This window comes from Lygodium microphyllum, chromosome 15 (assembly GCF_053477565.2).
Source record: "Lygodium microphyllum isolate KBCC chromosome 15, Lygodium_microphyllum_v1.1.10, whole genome shotgun sequence".
In the NCBI taxonomy this organism is placed as follows: domain Eukaryota; kingdom Viridiplantae; phylum Streptophyta; class Polypodiopsida; order Schizaeales; family Lygodiaceae; genus Lygodium; species Lygodium microphyllum.
The window spans coordinates 117,379,873-117,396,336 of NC_141149.1; the positions used below are offsets into that span (position 1 = coordinate 117,379,873).

At 39.0% G+C, this 16,464-nt stretch overlaps 1 protein-coding gene across 2 annotated transcripts; it reads right to left on the reverse strand.

Annotated features, from left to right (window-relative positions):
* Positions 1 to 10,012: 10,012 nt before the first annotated feature.
* Positions 10,013 to 15,456, reverse strand: LOC148024964 (type IV inositol polyphosphate 5-phosphatase 11-like). Of its 2 annotated transcripts, none has more exons than XM_087694644.1 (8): positions 15,212 to 15,456; positions 13,961 to 14,730; positions 13,736 to 13,875; positions 13,544 to 13,620; positions 13,129 to 13,254; positions 12,711 to 12,985; positions 11,007 to 11,144; positions 10,013 to 10,425 (listed from the first exon to the last, which is right to left on the reverse strand). In XM_087694644.1, exons 2-8 carry the CDS (start codon positions 14,504 to 14,506, stop codon positions 10,270 to 10,272), a joined length of 1,458 nt encoding a protein of 485 aa, XP_087550770.1. In that variant the 5' UTR covers positions 14,507 to 14,730; positions 15,212 to 15,456; the 3' UTR covers positions 10,013 to 10,269. The 2 variants fall into 2 exon arrangements, with proteins under 2 accessions (XP_087550770.1, XP_087550771.1); XM_087694645.1 differs by having other exon boundaries at positions 15,078 to 15,218.
* Positions 15,457 to 16,464: the final 1,008 nt, after the last annotated feature.

Sequence of the window (16,464 nt, forward strand, 5' to 3'; positions counted from 1 at the left end):
TTACTATAGAACAATTAAAGGCGAAAAAAATTGGGAGTAGACATAGAATAAAGCCATGTATTGGCTATATGTTAGTATCATAGATAGCACGATGGGCTATTTTCAAGAATTTGAAACCCCCAATATTGCATGAAAATTTTTGGCAAGGCTTTTCATAGTAAATACAAAGGCTAGAAATCTACAGCTTAAGTCAAAGTTGAATCAAGTAAAAAGAGAAAGCCTATTCGTTAATGATTATGCCTTGAAGATCAAGAGTATTGTGGAAGCTCTTAGATCTATCAATCTGATAGTTTATGATGATGATGTTGTGCATGCATGCTTAGATGAACTTGGAGATGAATACAAGAGCTTCAGGTCATCTATGAATACAAGGGATAATATCCCTAATTTTGCGAACTTGATTTCTATACTAATACTTGAGGAGAAGAACCTTGTCTTGGATTTCTCTTCTTCTTAAAGCAAGAACAAGGATGAACAGGTGTTTTACTCTACTAGCAGAGGTAGAAGTCGTGGCAGAGGCCAAGTTGGTCGTCATGGCCAAGGTTATGATGCACAACAAAATAAAGGAGGACAGTCTTGAGGAAGGGGAAGCCAAAGAGGACAAGTTGCAAATTCTAATAGTAGGCAACATGCTAGCATTGTGGTCAAAAAGGTTGCATTTTTTAAAAATTGCTTCAAAAAGAAAGCTAAAATTAGAAATGGAAAAAAGTAGCAAGGTAACTATGCATCTAGTAAGCAAAAAGAATGATGAGAGAAGTGAAGTTATTTGTTATGCAACACTTTATGAATACTATGACTACTAATGGTTTGTCAAAGAATGATGTATGATATGTAGATTTAGATGCCTCTAACCACATGACTTCTCATGGAGAGTGGTTTAGAGGGATGCACATTCTAGAGTCTCTATGCTATGTGAAGAAAGGGAATGATATAGCTCATCCCATTACTCATGTTGGAAATCCTTTGAGTATGCAGGAGAGAAAAATTAAGTACTTGATTGATGTGCTACAGGTACCAAATATTACAAAAATCTTGGTTCTCTTTGTTAGATAGTAGAACAAGGATTGCAAGTTTGATTCACATTATTTTATGGTTGCTATACATAGAAGATCTAAAAAATGATTACATATTGATTGCAAAAGGAAAACGTGCTTGTAGATTGTTTACTCTTGATGTATGTCTATCTGAAATGGATGTTTCCATGTTTACACAAGGTTCAAGTGTTGTGCCTGATATTGAAATTTGGCATAAGAGAATTGGTCATGTGAATGTACAGCGACTGAAAGACATGCAGTCAAAACATATTATGGATGGCTTGGATAAGTTTATAGTTAATGGGATGCACAAGGTATGTGAATCATGTCAACTTGGAGAGAAAGCAAGACACATGTTTCCACATGAAAAGCATGTATGGAAGAAGCCACTTGAATTGATACATTTTGATGTATGGGGTCCTACAAAGGTTGCAACTTTGAGTGGTTGTAGGTATTATGTTTCCTTCATTGATGATCATACTTGCAAAGTATGGGTTTACTTTATGTGTGAGAAAAGTGAGGTGTTCACTCACTTTAAAAGCTTTAAGGTTTTGGTTGAGAAGGAGACAAGGTTGTATATTAAATGCATAAGATTAGATGAAGGGGAAGGATATAACTCCAATGAGTTTTCTAAATATTGTAGAAAATTTGTATACGTAGGTACTATACATGTAGATATACTCCACAACAAAGTGGAATTGTTGAGTGGAAAAGCAAGCATATTGCAGAGTTGGCTCCTGCATTGATGTCAAAAACAAAATTTCCTCATTACTATTAGGTTGAAGCAGTTGCTACTACTATATACATTATGAATTGGTCACCCACTGCTATTGTACATAGTATGACACCTAAAGAGAAGTTTTATGAGTAGAAAGCCAGATCTATCCCATGTGAAAGTATTTGGATATATTCCTTATGTGCATATTCCTAATGAGTTGCACAATAAATTGGTTAGTAGAGGCCATTTCCACTCACGATTCCTTCTGAGAACTTGTTCACCACATGAGGGCACTTCTTCCCATCACTTGTTGCAACCTCAACATTGGCTTGTGTATGGCCTAGCATTGCAAGAAAACAAACTCACATGCAAAAAATGGTGCATCAACCTGATCCGTATGCTATGCACAGTCGTCACGCCATGCAATCGTACCCAGATTCATAGGGCTTTGATAGCCCATGAGACAAGCTTCATTGCCATGTAAAAAATTTTAAGAATGATCAGGTCTGCAGTCCACACAGAGTGAAATACCAGGCTGCCTCAGAAACCCTAAATCAAACTCCATAGCCAAAGCTTCAATTTTCTTCATTCTCTCACTCCTCTTGGCAAACTCAAGCTTCTACCACTCTAAACTAAGTAATCACTCAGTGGTTAGCAAATATTTCATCAACCAGTCATCAAGCTATGGAAGATTTGGAGAAATCAAACCTCAACGGCACAACATCATTGCTACTACAAGTCTCAAGCTTTTTAATCTCTCACTCTTTTCAGTCAAGTAGAGTTCCTACCATTCAAGATCTGCTATAACACTCAATCTTCCAGCAAATATTAAATTGATTTACCATCAAGGAGGGGTTTTAGGCTAAAGGGGTAACATCAACCATCAAGCAACAAGAATCATCATCTTCAAAACCATAGTATCTTTTGATACTACATAGTGGGATTTGACACTGCCCCATCACTTGTGTTTGTTAGCACATTCAAGAAGTAAATCACCTTCTGATTCATGCTTCGAAGATTATTCTCAATTTGTGTGATGATTTAAAGTCACATTGATAAAATCATGTGTAAATCTCAATATTCTTGCAAAAGGATAGACACTGCCCGCGAGTTCTCGTTGTAAGACCTCCTACTAAGATGACTGAAGTGGAGCAGATAGCAAAGTTTTATGGTAAAGGATTTCATTCCTAGAAGGAGAAGACCATGTACCATCTTATGCGGAAAGACTTGTGGGACTTGTTTGAAGATATGCAGATAGCAAGAAGGAAGATGATGAAGACAGGTTCATTGAAGAAGACCAGTTCAAAACCAAAGAATGGAAGAAGATGAATAACAAGGCACTAGGCATCATTGCCTGGGGGCTAAGTGATGATGTGCTACATCATATCTCTAGCATTAGAGATGCTAGAACTGCTTGTGAGGAACTTGACAGGATGTTTGGTACCCAAGCAAAGAACTCGAATGTAAAATTGCTTATGCGGTTTTATAAGTTGGATGTAAAAGACAATTCATCTATGACTATACACATCAATAAGTTCAAGAGCCTTAAAACTCAACTAGCAACTCTTAAAAAGAACATTGATGAGGATGAGGCAATAGTAGTGCTACTTGCTAGTGTTAATCATGAACCATATGAGAACATTGTTTCAACACTAAGTAATGTTCCTAGTCTCTCACTCAAAGATATTTAGCACTCACTGCTTGATGGAGAAAGCAAATTTAAAAGAAAAGATGTAAAAGAGACCAGCTTAAGGGAAAACCTCTTATACACCAGAGGAGCTACTTGACCCAAGGGAAGAGGTCGAGGATTCAACATCGACAACAGAGTTGGATGACATGTCACTATTGTGGTAAAACTGGCCATATTGCTAGTGAATGCTTCCACATGAAAAGAGCATAGTAGATGTAGAATGACCACCACCAAAGTCAATTCATGAATGAAGAAGAAGAAAAACATACTTCTGCCACCATCAACAACTCTGACAGATTGTTCTAGCGAATTTGTTCCCATAGTGGATCTCTATGTTTCCCTTAGTGGATTTGATTTGTAAAAACCCTTGCTAAAGATGTAAAGTCTCAAGCTTTAACTTGACTAGGTGCCAGGCCATGTTATCATGTAGGGGAGAAAAAGCCAGCAAGTGTAGGGACTCATCATTTGAGGGGGGGTGTTGAGAATTGACAAATGATATATGCTCCAAGAAGAGCTATCCTAAATCCCATATGCACAGTGAGGAGAGTGGAACAACCCAACTTCTATAAAGCATTGTACTTGACTATCACTTTTATATGGAATGAATACAATGTCATGATGCTTTGTACTTTTAGTTAAGTGTCTTGTATTTGACAGTCCTACACAAGATTGTGTTTATGAGTCCAAGCTAATCTATCTTGGAACCTAATTCACTTGTGTAACAGTTTGTCTCTACTTGTCCATGTCATTATGAATTTGGTCTTTATCTTCCACCCGCCATAGCATCTGTCATACTCTAGATCCTCACATTTTCAGCCCAATCCCTTGCATTAAAGCATTCAAGCTTTATAGCCTTATGTCTCAATGGCTTAATATTTAATTTATACACCAAAACTTACCATATCTATACCTTCCAATAGCTATAATTAGTGCCATCCAATTTGTCAATGTTTAAGATTGCATTATCATTTGATCCAATAGCCATCATGCCAAAAAATGAAAACAAAGTACAAGAAGAAGGGATGCTATAAATTACTACAAATCGGCCCCAAAATTACAGCCCCACACAAGGGCTAAGCAAGTAAAACTATGAAAATAGTGAGCTATCCACAAACTCCAACCGATGAGCTATCAAAACAAAGTGTATATAGTCATAAACAATGTTGAAAACTACAATTACAACATGTTAAATAAATATAGCAATAAATACAAGTCCAAGTGTGAGAAAATCAACAAAAAACCAAGCTCCCGCCATTAGGAATATCTAGGGAAACAACCAGGATATGTAGAAGCAACTAGCAGTGAAGATGCAAACAACTGGTATGAAGATCTATCACACCTCAATGTGTCAATAAAGCATACATCTAGTAGGCATAGATGTCATGCATGAAGTAGGTCTTAGAAAGAATAAAAGAGAACAACCAAATGCACGATCGACTGAGTAAGAGTACAAAGCTCAAAACATAGCCAAGTTGTGTCTATACATCACTGACATTACATTGATATAGATAGGTGCCGGATCCAAAGCATAAATCAAATTAGCCCATTGAAGAGTAATTGCATCAAATAAGCATCAAGTCCCCACTATCTCAATGAAAGAAGATCAACTGCATAAACCTAAAGCTCTACTCAAATGTAAATATTCAAGTAGCTCAAGTAACTTTCCCACTAGAATGAAACCAAATGCAAGACAAGCTCAATGCATGAAGTACATAGGCATCTAAAATCTAAAATACATCGACACTTGACATCCAGGAGCAATACATGTAGTAAATCCTCAAGCCCATAAGTGAATGATCCCTTTAGCAATTGACCAAAGCTCCAAGACATGTAATCGAGCTCAAATCTGAAGCTCAAGACATTCCATAAGCATATCCATGTGCATAGCATCAATGTCATACATTAGTACATCTAATGAAGTATCCGAATAGCATCAAATGGCAATATGCATAAACTTCCCTATGTAAAAGCTTATTGTGCACTATATTATCGCAGTGAGATACCCTCCATAAATTGACCAATGGAAGCTCAAATCAAGCCAAGAGCACCTCAAGACATTTGTGAGCTCTAGTGATGATTGACAAAACCCTATTCAAGCATGTGATACAGTAGATCTACTATATATTATAGAAATTAACAGAGGTTGGGGGTTCCAAAACTCAAGTAGCCAATGCCAAGGAGTGTGCCAAAGGTTGCCCAAGTGTCCAAGAGTTCCCAATGAGTGTCGTGAACCAAGGAGGCTACCGATGTGTGCTATCCAAATAACCTAAAAATCAAGTGCAAATCACACCAAGCTTATTGGAGAGTTATGTTGCTAGTGCTACTACTTGTGGGGAGTAAAAAGCACTTACTAGTGCTCAAGTAAGCCTTTTGAAGACCCTAAAGTAAGCTCGAACACCCCTAAATCAAGCTAAAGTCAAGTGGTTATCTCGAATGGAAGAAGCCATGGCTACCAAGAAGTGAAGTACTAAAGCTTTTCAAATCCAGGATGAACTTAAGCTAATGAAGCTCCTTGGTCAAGAGACTTAATACCAATTAAAGAGAGAAGCCCTGAGTGAGAGCACGAGCAAGCATAGCAACGGAGTGTGAGCTATGGCAAATGGAGAGAAAGAGAGAGAGAGAGAGAGAGAGAGAGAGAGAGAGAGAGAGAGTCCAAATGTAAGAACTCTAACAATCACAATGTGTGACCAGCCTCCCTTATTCTATAAGTCACTAAAAGAATAAAGAATGAAGTGATAGTGATGCGTGTTTACCACCTATAGTTTATAGGTGTGTAGGTATTTTCAATGTAGTGAATACACATGTAGCATAGGTACAAGTGCACTAAATACACAAGTGACATAGGCACAAGTGCCTTTACCCCAAACATAGAGTTCATGCATGTTGACTTGTGTAGTAAAATGCATATACAAGCCTTGCAAGGATCTCCTTATTTCATATTGATCATGACAACTCTATCAAGAAGATAAGGGTGTACTTTCTTCATAATAAGACTTAAGCTTTTGTTAAGTTTAAAGAATAGCTAAAGCTTATTAAGAATGAACAGAAAAAGTATGAAGAAATTTAGATTAGATGGTGGTGGTGAGTATAAGTCAAAGGAGTTAAAAGAATTTTGCAGGAGTAAAGGGATCAAGCGTCAATCGATGACTCCTCATGCACCTTAGCAAAATAGCATTGTTAAATGTTGAAATAACACCATCATTGAAATGGCAAGGTATAATATTTAAGGGCAAGGGTTTGCCTAACCAATTTTAGACCAAAAGGTTTCTACTTACATCCAATATAGACTTGATGATTGAGATTATGAGAAAAGTACAGGAGCTAACTGGCTTGAAAGAAGCAATTCTAGATCCAACATGAAGAGCAGCTATACACGTTAAGTATAGCAACATAATGAAGAATGATTCTTGGAAACTAACGGATTGTCTCTAGGAAAGGGAAAATTGGCGACATGTGGGTTTGGAAGGTTAAATACAAGGATCGTGGAAGCTTAGAGAAGTAAAAAGTTAGATTGGTCACATAAGGGTATTCACAATTTGAAGGGTTTGATTTTTAAGAACCATTTATTCCAACTAGAATGACTACTATACACACAAGACTTGTAGTGGTTAGTCACAAGAAGTGCCTAGTTTACCAAATGGATATTAAATTAGCATTCTTGAATAGTGACCCTAAATAAGAGGTATGCATTGTTAGCCACCACTAGGGTTTAAGGCCCTACATAATAAGAACAAAGTTTATAAGCCTATATGGACTCAAAAAAGCTCTTATAGCATGGTACTAATGTATAGATAAGTTCTTTTTAAGCTTCAACTTCAAAAGACTGTCTCAAATGCTAACTTACATGTCCAAAGGGATGGTGAAAAGTTTATAATGATTGTCCTATATGTGGGTAACCTTCTTATTATAGCTGACTATAGATATGTTCCATCAAACTAGAAAGATTTTTGGGCTCTAAGTTTGAAAATACTAAACTTGGGCCTGTTGCGCTACTGTAGAACAAAGTTTATAAGCCAAAAAAGAAATTGTATAGACTCAAACCAGCTCCTATAGCATGGTACTAGTAGATAGATAAGTTCCTTTTAAGATTCAACTTCAAAAGACTATCTCAAATGCTAACTCAAATGTTTAGAGGGATGGTGAAAAGTCTATAATGATTGTCCTATATGTGAATGACCTTCTTATTACAACTAACCATAGATATATTCCATCAAACTAGAAAGACTTTTGGATTCTAAGTTTGAAATAATAAGACTTGGGCTTATTTTACTATTATTTAGGGATTAAAGTATGATAAGAGCCTAAGGCATATCTTCATCTCTTAGAAGAAATATTCATGGGAGATCTTGAAAGCATTTGGCATGACTGAGTACAAGGAGATAACTACACCTATAGACGTCAATGTAAAGTTATCAATCAAGGTTACATCAACACTAACAAACATAGGGAGGCACAAGAGGTTGGTTAGCAGTCTCATCTACTTGTGTAATACTAGTCTAGATGTTAGTTTTACTATTAGTGTTTTGAGCAAGTTCTTAAACAAACCACATCACAATTAAATCTAAATTGAAATTACCAAAAAGCTTAGTGTTCATCTTTTTTACTCCCTTGTTTCTAATTAGTGTACAAATACACACATAATTCTAAGTAATCAATGTGTTATACAAATACACACATACACATAATTCATATATATATTGATAATTATTAATTTATGTGAATACATGTATATGTATTGCATATATACATATAAATGCAATATTGTGTATATATACTATTAAGCAAGAGAGTGGCCAATTATCATGTAATTAAGCTTCAAGTGTTGTTTACCCAAGATACATATTTAGAAAACACATGCATGACCATAATCTTGCCTCACAAAGTGTTGCCTAGGCTATAAAATGCATTGCATATTTTTAATGTTGTGCTCGCAGGGTACACCTTTGAGTCTCTCAAAGGAGAATAGAAAACATATATCCAAGTAAGTGGAGAGCCAATGCTAAGGTGAGAAATGCGTTGCATATTTCTAATGTGTGCTCATACACCTTTGAGTCTCTCAATGGGGAATAGGAAACATGTATCCAAGTAAATAGAGGACCAATACTAAGATGAGGAGAGGATGAGACACATGACGTTACTATCAATAAGGGATAATCCTAAACATTATCAATGTGGATATGCTCTCTCTCTCTCTCTCTCTCTCTCTCTCTCTCTCTCTCTCTCTCTCTCTCTCTCTCTCTCTCTCTCTCTCTCTCTCTCTCTCTCTCTCTCTCTCTCTCTCTCTCTCATTGCTACAATAACATCCACCAAAGGTATGTCAAAGCTAAATGTATGCTTTTACAATGAAGATGTACTTGCAGATTATGACATCATATCAACTTAGGACCTTACCATCATCATTAAAATCTATTTTTGAATTAGCATGCACTCACTCGCTCACTAATGCTTGGTGTATTTTTTGTACTAACTTAATTAGGCTATAAACTAAGAGAAAAGAGGGCTAAAGTAAAATTAAACCTACAAGCAATTAAATCTAATGTTCCACTTTCAAACAGTTTAGGCATAAAGAGTAGAGTTTTAACCTTGGCTCTTTTATACACACAATCCACTAAAAGGGATACCTTACCTAGATGAAGAAGCAATGGTGTAACCTTAGCTCTTTTATACACCCAGTCCACTAAAAGGGATACCTTACCTAGATGAAGAAGCCATGGTGTGTAATCTAAGTTTTAGTTGTTGTTGGCTTGGAAAGGTCCTTGAGTTATGACATTACATAGCTATTGTAATTTCTAAATAGATATATGGAGATACCAAGAGATTGGGACTTTAGACAACTAAGGTGAAGGAGCCATGGTGTGTATAATCTAAGTTTTAGTTGCTTTTGGCTTGGAAAATTCCTTGAGTTATGACATTACATAGCTATGGTTAAGTTTTTAATTGATATATGGAGATACTAAGAGATTGGAACTTTAGAGTAGAAGGTTATGAATGACTTTAAGAAGACAGCTTCTTTGTTAGGCTAGGGTTGCTAGCCTTGAGTCAAAATCCTAAGGAGTTCTTTGTGTGAGTGTGAGTGACCAATAGATTTCTTATGTGTTCATTAAAAAGGCTATATTATATGATCAAGGAAGAGTGCTGGATTAGTGCCTGATATGCCAACATAGCAATGAATGAACTTCAGCATAGGGAGTATGGGGGCGCAAGGGGGTTGTAGTGGAGATGGGGTGTTGGGAGGGGGGTATTTGGAAGCCCCAAAGAGGATGGAATTGAGGGTGTTGAGGGCGATGCTAAGGTCAAGGATGTAGTAGGCCACAATATCCAAATTGGGCAATTGCATGATGAACTGCACATGCAAACATGATCCATCCCCACTAGAAACATGCCTTCGAACACCGGCACAAAGCACCAAGAGAAGAGGATGGGACTGGGACAAAGAAGAAGAGCCCCATGCTACGAGCCACAATGTCGGACTTGGGCAATGGCATGATGGCCTGGTTTATGACTACACGGGAGAATACACACCAACACGACGAGACTAAGGTAGTAACGTTAGACAAGAGACGGAAGGTCTTTTGATATTTTTTCTTTTGGTTTTTTTTTTTTGTCTCGAAGAATATAGAAATACAATGGCCGGTTAGATTCGAGAATTTCGAATCGTCGAAAAAAAATCAAGCATGTTATTGCTTTTTCTTCCGTTAGCCACCTCTCACGCGGTTAATTACATAATTTTTGACCCCACGCCGGAGGGCCCGTGTGTATTTTTTTTGGTTGGGGGGGGTAAAAAACAGCCTTCCGCGGGTTTCTTCTTTTTACCAGGTCTCTTCTTTTTACCAGGGACTCAAGGTAAAAACGGCCTTGACGGGGCGATGATCGGAGCTTTTGATGGAATCGATGGCATCGTATTCACACACGTCCACTTTAATGCCCTTGTGACCCTCCTTGACTTTGTACAGAATTCGGTCCGTCCACGAAGGCACTCTTTCCTGATGAAAAACAAAAACAAAGGGCAAAAAGCGGCAAAATTTTATTAGTTTTAAAAATCAGAATATGTAGGGATTCTTATTTAAATACTGGATAAAGAGGTGAAAAAAAAAATATCTGTAACATTTTTCTAAAGATTTTACCCTATGATATAATTTAAAAAAACGATTTTACAATTTGACTATGCGTAAAAAGCCCTGAAAATATCGGCCTTTTTTTAGGGGTAAAAAGCATCTTCTTCGAATATAATAATAGCGTTTCTGTCGAATGAAATTAGAGTATAAAAAGAAAAGATAAATCATAAATAAATATAATTTAGCAAAAGCATCTAGCAAGTCGGCAACTTGAGCTTAGATTTGAATATTCCACGCGTGTGCGGCCCACCACGCGAGGGATTTATCTATTTTATTCTCGGGTGTCAACTTTCAAGGGGCTGGGGGGGCTTTTGACCGTGTGAGAAGCCGTTACCGTTGCGTGTCCAAAAAGGGAAAAAATCCCGTTACTGTTAGTTGAATTTCAAAATTTTGAAAAAAAGATTTCCCCGATCGGCTCTCTCTCTCTCTCTCTCTCTCTCTCTTTTTACCTTTGGGCTGGTATCGTAGTTGTCGGTTCCCACGTCGTATTTGTAGGTGGGCCGGAACGACAGAGGCGCCTCTCGGAAGCCCTTGAAGACGTTGCCCCGCTGGATCTCCCGCGACAGCTGGTCCTTGTGCCACAGAGACTGGAAAACACGTGCACCCACACACCATATAAGTCATAAGTCAATACCAACCCCCACCCACATGCATGAATTTTCTCCATCCCCCCCCCCCCTCTCTTCAAGATTTGATCCCCTTTTGCACAGATCAAGAAATAATCAGAAAGACTTAACAAAAGCTGCTTCTTTTCCTTGGACTCTGAATTCCTATGCAAAAGTGTTAAGACAGTTGCTCAAAATTCCTACACAAAAATGTTAGACAGTTAATACTCTGGATCTGGAGTTTCTTTTATCCAAATGTAGGGACCTGGATAAAATGTCAAAGAGGTATCTCATTGCCCAGCTACAGCAGGAGTTCGGCTCTAAATTGTCATGTGTCGAGACGCAACACAACTGAACAGCACCAGTTGATAGTCTCTTCTCTCTCTCTCTCTCTCTCTCTCTCTCTCTCTTTCTCTCTCTCTCTCTAACAATGAACCTCTATATGCTGCGTGTAGGCTGGAACACTGGATTATAAGCAATGGCCAAAGCACTCGTTGAATGTCTGGCATACCTGAAGATCTGTTACTAGCTTGCAGAGCCAAACACAGTCCATCATAGTTATAAAGGTTGCCCTGTGCTTAGCTTTACAGCTTGACTGAATGTCAAGACAGGGAAATAGCGTGAAAATTTGGCAAAGCAAACAGTCATTCAAAAATGTTAGAGAGCTAGCTAACATTCTGGCTAGATGGTGTGCTTTGATCCCTTGAACAGAACAAGAAAACAGGAAGGCAACAAAAGCTTCTTTATTCGACTCAGAAATTTCCCATCCTCACAGAAAAGGGAATGACACTTGTTGGCCCAATGTCAAGAGAAAACTTTTTCTAGGGGAAAGTGCATCAGATTTTGCAAGCAGTCGCACAAAATTGCTACAAAGCTAATGATCTTGCTGGATACCGAACATGTCTGATTACTCAATGCTACAGAACCCCATGATTGGTTATAGAAAGCCAGGCAGTCAATTAAGAGTGCCAAAAAAAAAAGGCCTACTCAACTATGTAACTGTCCATGGCTGCTCTCCCAATGGACCAAGGGCTCCAGCTTCATCTCACTTTGTTTAAGGACATATACATGCAGAAAATCGTGACCAGCTCACTCAATGATGCCATACAAGGCAAATCAAAATTTGTCTGCCATCATGGCGTTTAACTCCTGTTTAGGCCAGAGCAGCAGTAAGAGGACATGGTATGCCATACATCTGCCCTTCAATATACACCCTTGCCTAGGACATTGAAAGCACTCTGTAAGACATAGGTATAAAACCTCACAAACCATCTCTTCTTGCCCAGAGTCAGATAAATTTGTAATTCAAAGAGGGGACACACATGAGGGATAGAAGAGTGCCTCCAACAATAGAAAAACTCCACCCTTGCCTAGGACATTGAAAGCACTCTGTAAGACATAGGTATAAGACCTCACAAACCATCTCTTCTTGCTCCTTTGAGCAAGCTACTAACTACAGTACAATTCGATTCTCTTTTGTCAACATCCTGCTTCCAGTTTTCTTGAAAATCAACAGAGATAAACCGTATGCATGAGGTTCAAGCATACCTTGTACAGATTCTGATTGATCAAAGCATCCACTAAGCTTCTGTGGTCCTGTATCCTGTAATTCAGATCCCCTAACCAGACAACAAGGTCTGAATCTTCAATTGCATTGGTATTGATAGACTCAACACCACTACCAAAGCCATAACCTGCTGTGCCACCCTCCTCTGATGCATTTAAGCATAGAGATAAACGTGGTGAAGGAGTTTTAGAGCAAAAGAGTGTCTGGCTGATGCGCTGAAACTGAGAGTTCCGTTCTTCCACATTGCCTTCATGGGCTGCACTGAACAGGTCTATCAAGTTAGCAGCTAGAAAACATCATTTGTCACTTTGCAATAAAGAGAAAATTTGGGCAGATTTGATTCTTATCACAATGAAACCAATGGTATTGAATGCTTCTGCTTTCAACCATTGCACGTACGAGATAAGTGAGATGCAATGAAGACGAACGATGTCTCTTTAAATCTGAGCGAGACAGCCACGGCTCCCTTCTGCCGCCTTAGTACAGCTGCAAGACGTCCTCCACTAACTTTATCAATTCTGATGTCTGTGGACATTACAATGGAAAACATTAGCATGATAACAAGTAACTTGAGACCATCTGCATTCATCAAAATTGGGCTTACAAGCAGTCCAACTATGTCCCTACAACCTTAGAATATAGCACAGTCGCTAACACCTATATCACCCACAACAGGCATCCAAACATATTGCTGAGACACCACTGCTATTGCAGATACTAGCTAAAATACAAAAGGGTTTCCTGACAGCCTTCTGCACCATACTTGAAGTAGCACAGATACCCAGAATCAGAATTGAGGTCAGACTATTCTCACCTTCAAAGTGTACCTCTAGAGACCTCCTGCAAATGACAAAGAGCTGTAAAGACATCATGACTGCTGATGCCATAAGTCTACAAGAACAACAGAAATAGTTATCAGATTTGAATGCGATAAACAGTGATCAGATTGAAAGCAACAAACCACCTATCACTGAGATCTAGGCAAGCAGGTAAGAGTCAACAATACCTATATGCATCCCCAAATGCCTCTATCAAAAGTCCCTCTACATCATAACTTGGGACTTCCTGAAGACCCACAACAAACAAATCGTAATGTTCACCATCCACCAGCCCAACTAATCTTATAAGGTCTTGAAGTGCTGTTTTCTGTAGAGGAGAAACTGAAGATAAGAAAAAGAATTGGCTTATTAAACAAAAGCTGCAACTGCTTTCGCTCTTTAAAAAATCATACCTTCCCATTCATGTTCCATGTTACGGTGTAGACACGAAGGTGGGCTCTAGAAATGCTCACTTTCATCCGATCTGATCTTAATAGATCCCCTTGGCTGCGCAGTTTCCTGATCACATGCAGGCAACCCTTGCCTTGATGTAGAGTCTTCTGGCACCCACAGAGAGGATCCAACTCAATATTAAAGGTTCTTGCAATGCTCTCTAAACCAAAGAGATCAGCTTCAATCACAGATTGGTCAATTTTGCTGTCTAGTCCAAAGATATCAGCCTCTATCATGGGCTGATCAATCTTTCGTCTATCAGGAGGCAGGCCAATTTGCAAAACTTCACCAGAAGCCTGGCTTGACTGTGTACTGGACCGCCTGCCGTCTCCCTCTGATGAGCTCTCCAGGAAGCTTTCCTTAGTATCCTCTTCCACAAATATGAGCGGTCTTATATTCGGATTGTTCAAATTTTGCGCTAACTCTGCACAGCACAACCACACGTGCCCAGGTTCCGACTGATGAGAGAGGCAGCTGCAGGCATTCTTGCAAATGCAGTTACCCATGATCCCTCACTCGATACTCTGACAGATATTCCATCATAGGATTACTACGGCAGCCCTTTGCTTAAACCCATTTGTATGTAAACTCCGATCAAACCATCTGATTGCAGGGGGTTTAATGTACTCTTTGCTGCCCAAACAGTCTTGTGGCTTATCTATCACAGCAGATATGCTCTTACTCGAAAGACAAGAGAGTGAAATTTTAGCTTGCAAAGCGGGATCAGATCCTGAGAAAGAGAAAGTAAAGCATGAGAGCTGCTGTATCTTGAATGAGAAAACGTATAAGAAGGGGTAGAAAGCTGACAAGTGCAGGTAAACTATGAGGGAGCATTAAAAATCTCTCTCTCTCTCTCTCTCTCTCTCTCTCTCTCTCTCTCTCTCTCTGACTCTGAAACGCACAGAAAATGATTGAACTGCACAGTGGATAGGGGGAGATTTCAGACAGTCGGAAAATGGAAGCACAGCGCAGTCATTTACTTTTGGACTGCGTCAAATAGAACCCAGAAAAAGGCAGAAAACAAAGATTGAAACGAGTCCCTGAAGGTGCAGGTGAGCTAACGGTTAAAGAAGAGACCTGTTCGAATAGGCTGCAATGGCGGTCACGAAAAGGAACCAAGATGCTCTCTCTCTCTCTCTCAGAGGTGGTACTAGGCAATCAGCCACAGATCCAAGAGGCGATGAAGCCTGAGAAAAGGGGGAAGTACTTACAAGGTCCTCTGATGGCTCTTCTGTCGTTGTGTGCAGGCATGGATTGAAGAAGAGTACGGCCCAAGAGATCTTGAAAAGATACTGAGATGTCAAGAGGGGAGAGAAGAAATTGATAGAGAGAAGAAGGTCTGGAAAGCACAAGGAGCTAAAATAAACCCGGGAGGGGGGGGGGAGGACAACCCAGATGCCTACAAGGAGAAAGGGCCAAAACAAGGAAGGAAGAAGAAGAGGAAGGGGAAGAAAGAGAACTTGGAAGAGAGGAATAATGAATGCTGCAAAAAAAAAGCCATAATTTCCCAGAGCCAATTGCCCGAGCCGACTATTGTTAAGACTCAAGAGTATGAGTCTTTTAGGCCACCGTTCATATACACTCTTGTATTTGAAAGCCTTCATTCATGATCGCCTGTGGTCCAAAAAAAATGGAACCCCAATTACCCTTTTTGATGTAGCAAGTGAATCTTCTCAACTACGGTTAAACCGCAAGATCTTCCAAAAACCATGGAAATCTTCTATGTTAGCTCCCATATATGGTTGAGCTGTGCAGTTGGATGCCTATCTATAGAAGATTGATAGGTAGTTGAAGCTCTATTTGCAAGTGCTTTAGCTCGTTTACAAGCCTTTATAACTAGCTACAGCCTACATGTGCGTGCAACAAGGCAAAGAACTCACCACAATTAACACATTTTTGATCCATCATATAGTTCAACCTTTGAGCTCATGTGTGCGACCCATGACAACTCATGAGGTTGAGATGCAAGCCACAACAATCTCCCTACCAAGGGCTTGAGCTAGCACAATAGTAGACTTGCCTGAAGTAGGACTTGGTTTTGAAGACTACAAAACCCTTTTTCAGGGATTTTGCCCGCAAAGGTGTGAAAGTTTATATCCTTCAAAAGAAGAGTGATATTGAAAGAATTTCAAGGGTACCCTTCTTGAGTTAGTACAACAAAACATTTGTTCAGAATTTTCCCTTGAAAAGATAATACAATGCTAGCATTTCAAAACCAAGGGTTGTCCTAAAGTGTCAAATAGATGGTGTCCTATTAACACTTCTCTCAAATGTCCTAGCCAATCACAAACAAACACCTAGGAAGAAAATGACTTTTTTGTTAACATATATTAACTTTTCTCGTTCCTATTGGAGCTATGTGTTCACCATAGATTAGCAAGCTATGCTTGCTAGGGTTACTTTCATTGTGATAGTCCTACCTCCTCATGTGCTCATCTCCTCTCTTCATGGAAGGAATGATCAT

Bases quoted from the DNA above. Each gene is read 5' to 3' on its own strand.
- LOC148024964 (XM_087694644.1), bottom strand. From the start codon at position 14,506: ATGGGTAACTGCATTTGCAAGAATGCCTGCAGCTGCCTCTCTCATCAG. The intron at 13,255-13,543 runs GTGAGAATAGTC...TAATGTCCACAG, and splicing joins TCTAGAGGTACACTTTGAAG to ACATCAGAATTGATAAAGTT. The intron at 11,145-12,710 runs GTATGCTTGAAC...CGTGTTTTCCAG, and splicing joins TCAATCAGAATCTGTACAAG to TCTCTGTGGCACAAGGACCA.